Source organism: Haliaeetus leucocephalus, unplaced genomic scaffold (genome assembly GCF_000737465.1).
Source record: "Haliaeetus leucocephalus isolate CR32 unplaced genomic scaffold, Haliaeetus_leucocephalus-4.0 Scaffold340, whole genome shotgun sequence".
NCBI classification, from domain to species: domain Eukaryota; kingdom Metazoa; phylum Chordata; class Aves; order Accipitriformes; family Accipitridae; genus Haliaeetus; species Haliaeetus leucocephalus.
Genome location: NW_010972776.1, coordinates 3373688 through 3385688, shown reverse-complemented (window position 1 = coordinate 3385688; position 12001 = coordinate 3373688). Strand labels below are relative to the sequence as shown.

General features: G+C 36.1%; 1 protein-coding gene across 1 annotated transcript in view; it reads left to right on the top strand.

Moving 5' to 3' along the window:
• The first annotated feature begins 11399 nt into the window (after positions 1 to 11399).
• The window catches only part of CHM (choroideremia (Rab escort protein 1)), a 73454-nt gene continuing 72852 nt past the window's right edge, over positions 11400 to 12001 (top strand). Inside the window, exon 1 of the mRNA XM_010572537.1 lies at positions 11400 to 11957. Within this exon, the coding sequence (XP_010570839.1) occupies positions 11400 to 11957 (558 nt within the window). The remainder of the gene's footprint in view (positions 11958 to 12001) is intronic.

Sequence of the window (12001 nt, the reverse complement as noted above, 5' to 3'; positions counted from 1 at the left end):
TCTACTTTTTCTCCTCTTTCTTACTTCCACATCAAGGTTGATGTGACATACATTGATAACCTACAAAGAAATATGTGATCTTACATAAAACTGCCTTTATATACTTTAGCTTTATTGACTTTCTGATGGAATTACCAGTGACTTGCTGAGGCATAAGGGTGAACAAGCCACAAGTTAAAAGTACAGGTTGAAACACCTGTGATCATTATTATTTAATGCATAATCCTCCTGTAGTTTGAGGTTTTAAAAATTATCCTGACCCATATTTATAATGCTGAAACCTTTCAGTACCCCCTGAGACCACTACTGATATCTTTCATTGGTATTATGATGCCATGAATTTTAGGGTATTTTGCACTGAGGAAGGCTGTGAAGCAAATACATTTCTTAAGAATTTTTTTCTAGAGGAATGGGTTACCATTTGATTAAATTATACCATCATTATTTTAAATATACTATGACAAGATCATCTGTACTTTTTTGACAAAGTCTATGAATGCAGAATAGAGCATAGTTTTAAATACAAAAATAATTTATGGTCTGTGACTTCTTTTATATTTTAGATATTGTTTAGTCTCCAAGTAAGGATATAAGCAAAAGAATGAAAGGAAATGGTTGAGAATCAAAAAAAAATGGTTTTGCTTAGAATGATAAGCAAGAATGAGCTTCAGACACCAATATTCTTTACTATTTCAATAATTAATGTTGACTGAACATACTGTTGTCACTTCAGTGCATCAAGTTTGCCAGGAATTCTGGGTTTGCTAGATATTTTCCATTAAGAGAAACTTATTTGAATCCAGTATCTTGTATTGCAATCCTTTTACATACAAAGTATATGTTAAAAATTCAAATCCCTGGACATAGTGAGAAACAGAAGGCTCTCAAAACTTCAAAGTCTGTCTTTTGGCCAGAGGTGTTATGTATCTGTGCTGCAACTCATCAATTGTCAGTCTTTCTAATAGCAGGCAGTTCAGGGAAATCCTTACAACAGGTTATCTCTTACTCAGTCCATATCTTGGACAGTGGGATCTATTCTGTGATTATTTACAGCTCAAAGCATGTTTTTTTTTAAAGTTGCTAGTGTCTTTCTGTGTAGTGGCATGAACATACTTCTATTCATCCCAAGGAAATAAGAAAGAAGACATCATAATTTAATTTAACAAAGACAAATAAGGCTTCTGCTAGAATATATCTTCCCTATTCCTATTTAGGGAATTCCTTGTCATGCAGGAAACCATCTGAAAACAGACTATCAGGAAACTCTGCCATCTGCAAGACTGCAGGGAGCAATTGTTTTCACAAGTCACAGTAACCCTGATCAGAAACAAGATTTTAACTCTTGGCTTACTAGTCCTTCCGGAAGAGGCTACCCACACTAGCCATTATTTAATAGAAGACTGAAAAGCATTGTTTTGGAGCTTGGTTTTGCTGACTTAAATCTTTCTACTTCTTCCACGTAACAGTACTCTCTTGACATTAATGTACTCTTCAGCATTATTTAATATTGCATCCAATTTCATTGTTTACTTACAGCCTTTTAAGACCACCTGAGAAAGATGTGGACAGTACACAAACAATTGTGTAACAGTGTAGCGTTCGCCGCATATCAAGGTGCCACGATTAGATCACTGATCACCCCCAGACCAGGGAAAGAGACAGATAACACACACAGTGTGAGCGCCAACTTCCGCCTTTTATTGCGCAGTCAATTCCTTTTATACTAACAAGGATAGGCGGGATTACAGACACATCATAAGGCTGCGACTAACCCTCTAACTTTCCGTGACATCGCGAGATCTTCCGAACGCCAAACCCTACATAACAGAGCCTTAAATTCCTGATAATCAACATACATCTACCACTCTACACTTCGTGCCTAGTACCAGAAAGCATAAAGTAAAATGCTAGCTTTTCGGCTTGCACATGTACCCAGGGCTAACAACTACAGTGATGTAAGACAATGAAGAATCACATTGTTGATCTACTTTGTGCTAGGGAGATAAGTTCTTGTTCAGAAGAGTTTTTTTCTCTTCATGTTAACAATAGTTTCCATTAAAAGTTTAGAGATCAAAGGAACCAAATAAAATGAATTAACAGTAAAGATTAAGTTACAGGAAAACCAAGTCCTGTTTTTCAAAGATGCCAGGTATCAAGAATTCTAGCTATCACACCACCTGTGATGATCCCTCTGTTGCAAAACACATGCTTTTCATAGTAATTTCAAAGTTATCAGGGAAATAGGAATTACAAAACTTTTATTTATTTTGCTAGGCACAGTATAAGGCCTTTGTAGTCTTGATTGCTCATCTGTTTTGACATGATATAAACTCAGTAAAAAAGAAACTGCTTTCACCAACATATTTTGCGGATCTGAACTCTTCATAATTGTTAATACTGATAAATTCACACAATATAGATCTACTAGTAGAATGCACAGTTTTTACTGTGGCAACAATAACATGGAATACATAATTAAATATCAGCTGTATCAATAGACGTAGTATTGAAATATAAAAAGTTATTAGTAATTTTGAAAATCTTTAGGAGTGCAATGTCTATGTGGAGTTCCAATTTATTCATGGATTTTTTGATTGATACCTTCGTCTGAATGCACTACCACTTAAGTTCATTCACCTACCAATTTGTTTAACATCCCTTATCTGGTCAAACAAGTCCAGACTCAGGTAGAACCTTACTATTTAGAATCTCTTTCTTAAGAACATTTTGAAGTGCCATCACACAGTACCTATGTATCAGTTTTTCTGTACAATTTGATTACATTTTATTGAAAAAAAAAGTACATATGTAATACTTCTAGATTTGACTTCTTTTGAAACATTTTTCCACCTTTTAAAAAGATTACAATAGCTTCGATGAAAAGTTCAGACTGAAAAAAGCAAATGAAAAACCCCAAGCACTAAAGCACAAAATAGAAAAGAATTGCACTGACATATGAAATGTGTTAAAATTCTTCTTTGAATCAGTCATTTAGACATAGAAAGATAATGATGATGATTATGATGACAATAATTATAATCAACTAAAATTTAAATTCATCCATTTTCTTCTATGCAAATACCAATTATATTTCTTTTCTTTAAAATGAATGTGACCATTTTAAGTAGTTATTCTTGCAAATCTTCCTAATAATCTGCCTCAACATTTACAACAGCATAGCATTCTTCTGAAATGAGGGAAAAAATTCTGTCTCTTCTGGCTTAACTGAAGGGTCGATATAAGGGTCTATATAAGCTTTGTAGAATTATTATTCATATAACACCCTCAGATTGTAAGGCGCTATGGCCTATTCTTTCCTTTTATTTACTTAAACAGAGGAGGCAGTGCCACTCATAAGGTGCAAAGTAGATACAAAAAAGGGGAGTGAATGTTGTGTTCCCATTAGTTCTGCTTTAAGAGTTTGTGAGTTGTTTTAGGCACACAGCAGAAGTGAAGTATAATGGCTCAAAGTCTTCCTCCCTCTCCTTAGAGAGTCTGTGATGCAGATTGCTCTTATAGAGATGGTTATAGTTCTAGGAACAGTCAGATGTTGAGAACAATGAGCAATTCTGCTATTGGAGAAATTACCTTATCAAAGAACTGTATTGTATGTATTGCATATATCTGTGCTGTAAACGTCTGCTAAGACTGACAACCACAAAGCCTAGATCTTACCCTAAAAAAGATGATGCTAAGACTAAACAACAAAAAAGTCTTCTAATTAATACTATGCATTTTAATTTGTTACATTCAAACCCAAGATTCTCACTCGGACTACAACCAGATTTGACCTCCTGTTGTTTTTGGTTTATACATTATCACTTTAAAGAATGCATAAACTGGAGAACACCCTATTACCAAGGCAATAGTGTTGAAATCTAGGTTTCAGATACGCTAGAATGCTCAATTGCATTGTCCCCTGAAAACAGATTAAAATGCAAACATCTTAAAAAAAACATTAAATACTTTAATATAGCTGACCCACATAATGTTTACAGTAGGAACATTCTTTTCCTAGACATATACAGTTTAATTAAAGTTTAATAAGTACAATGTGGATGTCTTATTTTCTGCACAAGAAAAGCTAGCATTTAAATGGAGTGTACTATGTTTGGATTAATGAAAAATGGATGTTAAATCATAAGCGTCCTTTCTGAATGCTCAAAAGCATTACTACATGTAGTCTGGCACCAGTTTACAACTTTTGAAGGAAGAACAAGACCTATTCTCATTTCTGTGAGGCAAGCTGAGCATAATCTCACTTCAAATTTCCTAAAAATTTTAGTGGACCACTATTGCTACTGGCTTTAAAATCCTAAACAGAATATTTTAAATACAAAACTTTATTTAACTGTAATGTTGTGAGGGAAATGCTTAATAAGGAGGCCTTTGCTGTATATGGCTTTGGTCAATTTACTTACTAAAAACAAGAGGTGATCACACATATTCCTGTTCCTTACAAACAAGACTGATTGCTGTAGAAGCTGATGGCTTTCTTTTTAGTCACAGCCCCTTTACAACTAAAATTTGTCCTCCAATCACCCTCCTACAAGTTACAGATATTTTCATATTTGCCCTTTCAAAGGGAAATAGAGTAAGAGGGCCTGGCAGCTCCTCCACTGGCTGAATGTAGCCTCAGATAACATTAATAAGTTTTCACCACTGCAGCTGTAAATCCTGAACTAAATCTCTGCTCTTAATGCAGAGCTCTAAGTGGAGCACTGACAGACCTTGTGCATTGGAACTGAGGCAAATTCAGCCTCAAACACAGACTTTCTCAAAGTGAGAATAACATTTGCTCTATCATTTTTATTCACCTGCTTACCTAATTTAAATTTTAGTTGTTATACTTAATTTCATTTTTTTCCTTACTCTTATCACTGATAGCTTGCTTTACCTGAAAATTGGTCCCTCACTGTTATTCACTCCTAACTTTTAGATGTGTCTTGGATACAGTTTCATGTTTGAGTCCTTGGTGGTAAGTGTGTCTTCACAAGAATCCAAGCCTGCAAGAACTTATTTCATCTGAGGCCTTTATAGTCTTTTGTTTATAGTTTCTCTGGTGAAGTCTGGGTAAAAATACTGCATATGAGAAACATCAATTCACTTAGCTTTATGGACTACTTTAAACCCTTTAATTGTATGATAATATTTATGGTGAGTTTCCTAAGGGAGCTTTATCAGTTTCAGAACTTAAAGTCTTGGTTTATCCTCTCTGTTCTTTTCACCCATGTGTCATTTATGATTTTCAAGACTGGAGAATACTACTGCTTAAAAAAACACCCGAGAATCTTGCACTTGTCATTCTCCTCAAATAAGGAACCACAGCCTTCCACTCTGTGGTTGGTTGGGTTTTTTTTTTCTTCATATGCTATAGTAGCCATCTCCCAGACCAACTGCTGGTTTTTTCAGTATTTGTATGGGTGTATTTGTGTATGTATTTTTAAATACGTATGTACAGTTAAATGACATAATTACTCTTATTTCATGTTTAAAGCAATATACATTTCACCTTTAACTGTAATTATTGTTTGTTAATCAATCAGAAAAGACCATGATGTAAAAGCTAAACTTTGCATGGTAAAACTTCTGTTGACTCTAATGAAGTAGGAGTATGCCCTAATGGCTAAGGAATCCGTACTCATAAATTGGCAACAAGTCAAAACAGATGAATAAAAGAAATGCAATATACAAAAGAACAGGAATATTTCCAGAGAAAAGAGATTAGTTTCTTACATAAGCTACAGTCTCCAGATGTGTTGGAAAAGGTACATTTTTCCTAAACCCTGAGAACACAAGTCGGAAAACCTCTTACTATGCAATAAAAACTGCTTCAAATAATATTGCAAATTAAATAAGGCAGTAACTGAATACCATTAGACACACTTGTCCATATTGACTAATCTTGATTTATTGCACAACTTTATATAGCAGTCCTATATATCCAATCAGTTTCTTTTGATGTTGTTTACTGGCAATTTCTGAAATATAATTGACCAAGACTTTTAGATGCCAGACTGTACAAATAATGGAATTGCTAGGACACAGAGCATTAAACTCTGCTGTGTAACATCCTGTTCTATAATGGTATAATTTCAGGAATTCTTCCCAATTTATATTGATGTTATTGATATCAAATTGTGTTCTAACAATGCCATTTTCAGCAGATGGGAAGGAAGAGAAGACATTGGTTATTAAAAGAATATTTTAAAAACGCCAAGTTACCACTTAGAACATGTAATTAAGCTATACAAACATACCTTGACACATATACAAAATGAATATATTCTATCAGTGTTGATAATTTAAATCTTACTAGCATAAGTAAGGTTCAACTGCATATGTCTGGGTACTTCTGTTGCTTTCTTTCTCTTTTAAGTTACCCTGCATTAGTCCACAGTATTTCTAGATCACCTTTTTGGCTTTGATATCAGTCTCTTCATTGATGCTAGGCAGGCACTGACTGCTGCCTATTCCTGTATGTCTGCAGTGTGGATATTCCATACTTGAAAATTATCTTGACATCAGTGTAGGAAAGCATTTTCAAAGGTAACTGAGTTTGCCATCTTATTGGCCAGTCTTGAATTTGGGAGTTCTAATACTTTGAAGAACCATTTAAATTTTCATTTACAGAATGATGACACAATAAGTTGCATATTCTTCTATTCATTTGAATAGGAAGAACTGGTAATCTATATGTAGTGTAAAGTCTGAAATAAAAGTGTTAAAAAGTGATATGCAAACTTCTGCCAGAAATACCACTGTGTCTTCTCAAGGACCTCGTAGATATGGTAAAGAACACATTTCAATCCACTGTGGAAGTGAAAGAAACTTCTGAAAAGGAACACATTCCTTTAAAAATTTGCAGTATATAAACCCAAAACATAGTCATAAACTCCTGATTACTTTTTTCTCACAATGTACGAAGAAATTTTAGTCCTCTGCTTAAGAATATTAACATTATTTCAGTTTCAGTAATGATTTACACCACTCTGTCTCTGTCTCAGTAGTCCTAAAAAGTACACTTTTTCATCAAGAAAAAAAAGATGCAGAATGAAAATTAGGAAGGTAAAAAGCTGTTTTACAACATGCCTAAATGCTTAAAAAACCCCACCCTAATATAAAAAAAGTTACAGCAATAATAATTCATGTGCTATACCAAATTATTTTAGCTACTGTTACAGAGCACTGAGACAAATAATCTAACAAAATAAGAAACTGAATTGACACCGTATATGATTGCATATGATGCACTAAAACCATGGGTTTAGGTCAATGTAAATCAAGATACAGTCTGATTCTACTACCAGTAGTTCTCTGGGTCTCCAATTCCTAAAGTAAGTTTTCCTCCACATGTCTTTAAGAGACAAGCAGTAAAAACTGCAGCATGTTAGTCATCATCCTAAGTTCATTGGCTATTTTAAGCATTAAAGATTAGCCTGTAGCATAAAAAATGACTGAACTTCGGGCTACCACAAAGACTATCTCCTTCATCCTGCACATTTGTAGTTTTAGGAAGCCTGTAAAACTCATAGGCAATCCTTAATGAAGCTGTAGTGAAGCCTTCTTTCCATATTCTGCCAGTTATGCTGGGCAGAACAGGCTGATCAAAGCTACAATCCTGGTTTTTCCTCCTCTGTGCTCACTTTGTACAAGAAAGTGTTGACTGCAATGAGAGACCTACAGAATTTTTGCAGTGTGTCATTAATTAAAGATTGGAAAAATAGACTTCTTGCCTTGCGTGCTTACAGAAGTAGAGTGAAATGTAATTCTCTTTCCCCATCTCGCTAAACAATCCTATAATTTACTTACATCTTGGTAATCAGAAGGGCAACTTCAAAATTAGTTTCAGTGCTCCTTAGGTAGAGAATGTGGATTTAATTACTCGGGGTTTTTAAATTGTGTTTAGTTCACTGATCTACCAAGACCAGGATTACTGTATCAAAAGAGTATTCATACCATCCATGGGAATTAAGTGTCTACATACGATTGAGAATGTGCAGTTTAGGGTCTAATGCCACTAATGAAACACAAGTAATGTGTTTTATGGGCATGATTGGGACTTACCGCTGCAAGCCGTGACAGCAAGAAAGAAAAATTCAGATAGTGGTAACAAAGAAGAAGTTAGAATAAACGCGTATCAGAGTTTAGAATAGATTTGGAAACAAATAATTTTTTTGCAAACATGCTTGAATGTAGAGTGGCTGTTTCTGTAGTTAATGAACAATCTAGTTTGTGCATGCTTGAGTGACTGACAGTTGCATAACAGCAAACTCTATATGACAACCATGCATAACTTCAGCAACACACAAACATTTTCTTGCTGCCTGAACTAATGAGCCATTTAGTTGGGATAAATCAGGTTATTCAATAGATGTTTCAAGCAGCTAATAGGCCCGATCCTGCTGCTGATCCTTATTCAAACTGGTACTCAAGTAGAATTAAATTCTGTATCCACTGAGTGAATAATAGAATGAATAATGAGATTTCACACGTGAAGTCACTGCAGGATAAAGAGACTACATAACTTTAAAAAAAAAATAAAATTCATCATAGTGAATACAAAGTATTTTCTGTTTGGTTTTGGAGGAAGAAATTTTTGATCAAATGATCCGAGACTAGATCTTGAGATAACTAGAAAACTCCATAATTCTAATGCTGATTCTTCCTGATTTTCTCTTGGGCTCCGGTGTTTCTACCTGGGAAAATAAAACCACTTACATAGTTTATGGGGTTTTGCTAAGATTACTATACTTCCGAAAAGTATTTTGATAAAGTTAGATATTAACTACACAGACTTTAAAGTAACAAAGGTAGTTCTATAAATATGTGAAAATCCCAAGTAAAAGTTACAAAGCAAAACCCCATGTTTTTATAAGAGATATTTTGCTTGAAGTCAAAGTAGGAAAAGTTGCTTACAGAAAAAGTACTTAGAAATGCTAAAAGTAGAATCTTAAACTTGATCTTTGCATGTGTCTTTCTGAACTGTTATTGCTAAAAATGCTGTATAAATCCTTTGCAATATATAGGATTGTCAATTATTTCATAAAACATAAAAACCCAAATGTATTTAATGCAAATGGTTAAAAAAATTGCATTCAGTCTTGTCAGTATGCATTTTTGAATGCATTTTGGCAATTCTAATTGATGAGACCTAGTTTAACAAAATATAGGGAAATTCTGTAATCAGGCCACAGGATGTGCAGTTTAATTATGTTGGTGTGCATTTCTATTTGTTTCTAATGTAGAGGATCTATTGGTAAAATGAATGCCCATTTTGTGGTCTGTTATGCAGAAAATGTTTAATCCAGTGTTTGATTTACTCTGTTAAATCTTCTTTATTGAATGTGCTTATTCATCCATGCAGAATTGGGTATGCTGCTTTCTGTTACTATGACATTGCAATTAAATAGCTAAAGAGAAAAACACGGTAAGACATTTTCTCAAGGTCCATGAAATTCTCATAAAAATTATTCATACTTACATATTTTACTTCTACGTTTGCTGATATTAAAACTGTAAAGTACAGAGAAATATTTTTGTGTTGTATGGGGCTGACAAACCTTGCAGTTAAAGATCCTGAATAATCATTTTTGTCAAATAAATAGTACTAAGAAGAATTTCTGGTCCAGTGGATAATGACTGTCATCATGAAATAGGATTGCACTGATTGCATCTTATGAATGAAGCTAAGAGGAACTCACAGAACCAAACAACAGCATTTTGTGGTGGGATAAATACTTAAGCACTTGAGAAACAGTAAGACATTGACAGTGAAATAGCTCTGTTCTGGTGCAGTCCTAGAATTATACTAAACAATAACAAAAGGTTTTCAAAGTGAAATTCTATTTTCATGAGTATGCCCTTCCTCAGTAAGAAAAGGATGTGCATGGAGAATTTGTCTTATCTCATCTAACCAATATAGTGATGCATTGTTCCTCAGCTCAAGACATTTAGGTCAGGATGATCCAGCATTGTGAGAATTCTGGAGCTAAATTTCTGTTGTTACAGGTTAAAAAGTAGGAACGATAGCTTCATTAACAGAATTGCACTATGGAAGCTGCAGAATGGATTTTTTTTTTTATTTAAATCTCTATGGGACAGTTGAAAGCATACATATAAGGAACATAAGATTTCATCTTACTACTTTTATACCTGAATCCGTAACTACTGATTTTCTCTGTTACGTATTTCTTAGCATGGTAATCAAGTACTGATGTTTAAATCTATGTATTTTTTGTTCTTGCATTGTTTGATGCTTCCTGATAGACTATTTTCTGTGCTGTACTCTGTTCTAGCACGTCTGGCAGTACCGCAGGGTAAGGTGGTCTCTGGTTTCCATTAGTTGCTTTATACTATTTTCAGTATTCTTTTTCTATGTGAACAAGGAGCTTGTAATAAGGTGTTAACAGGCTGCTAGCTGGTTTATTGTTATTATTGATTTAAGGTGTTAAGACTTTAATATAATCATACACAATGAATAATATTAGGAGATTAGTTTAAAGCCATATAAGCCATTAAATGCAAAATAAAAAGCAAAACTTTCTAGAAATTTCCAGTCTATTCTGGCACAGGTATTCTGTGCTAGGTTATTTTGCCTACAGTGCTGTATCTGGCTTTTTCAAATATGTTTTTTTATTTTTGCTATTCTTTTCACTCAGACTGTTAATACAGGAGGGGCTAACTGTGAAACAGTAGATTCTGTTTTTCACCCCCGATTCCCCCTTCTTTTCTTTGTAAGGTGAAGGAAGAGGCAGAGCAAGGCGGAAGTGTGACTTAAGGCTTCAGAGGAAAAGAAAGAGAGTTAATATTAATTAATGGGTTGAGAAAAATAGAGAGGTTTTAGAATGCCAACAATGAAGTACAATCCAACGTATAATACAGCTGTTAATTAACAAGGAAGGACGTGAGATTAATGACTAGAAATAGATGAACTAATACCCTTTCTTTTAAATCTGTCTTCAACATGGTGGATAAAGGAAAGAGAAATGATCATAGCTGGGGAGTAAGGGGACTTTTTTAAAATAATAATAAGGGAAATATTTTCTTGGATATATTAATGAAGTGCAGCAATCGATGAGATTGAACAGACAATAGAAATGGTTTTGGAAACACTGCATATGCAGGGGGAAATAACAAAAATGAAATCGGTTGCGAGTTACTTAAGAAACTGGTCATCCAAGAAACTTCAGTGGAATCGACACATAAATTGTACAAAAAATATGGGTGTTTGCATTGAAGTATTTTGCATTTTAAGTAAGTAGGTGGAATGCAGTCACGTTATCGTATTTCGAGAGTTTACCGATCGATGCTGCGAGCTCGTATGCATTCACCGCTGTTCCCCACAATATTCCTGTACCCAAGTCAAGGGCTCGTTCGCTGGATCAGCAGAGCACTAGATGGGTAAGAAACGGGGTGGATGCTCGGACGGAGAGTGGACGACGGGTCACGCTGGCTGCCCGCGAGGAGCGGAGCACCGCGGCGGTCGGTCCTCCCGCTTCACACCTCCACCAGGGACCCGGCGGAGGGGACGACCTCTGCGTGTGGCGTGTCGGACGGACCCTCGGTGTGACCTGCGTGCCAGCCGCCGGTCAGAAAGACGGAGCCGGGCTGAAGGAGTGGGACAACGGGGACCGCAGGGGACGGAGCCAGGACGGAGACAAAGCCTGGCGCTTGGACGAGAGGGAGCAGTGAGGGTGGCCGCCGGCGGGGACGAGACCCGGGGCAGGGGCGGTTGTTTTTCACACAAGTGTCTTGTGAAGAGCCGGCCGGAACAGAGGCAGGCTGGCGTTTCCCTCATGCTTGATAGAAGGGCTGTAAAGAGAGAGCTCTGTGAGCCCGCAGTGAGATGGAAGCTACGAGAGAGAGCTGGCGAGGAGTTCCTTCGCGCCCAGAACTACATCTCCCGGCAGCCCCCGCGAGCGGCGGCCGGAAGTCTCTGCCGGCGGCACCCTCCGGTTCCCGCCGCGCCCGCCCCCGGACGGGGGCCCCCCCCAAAAGG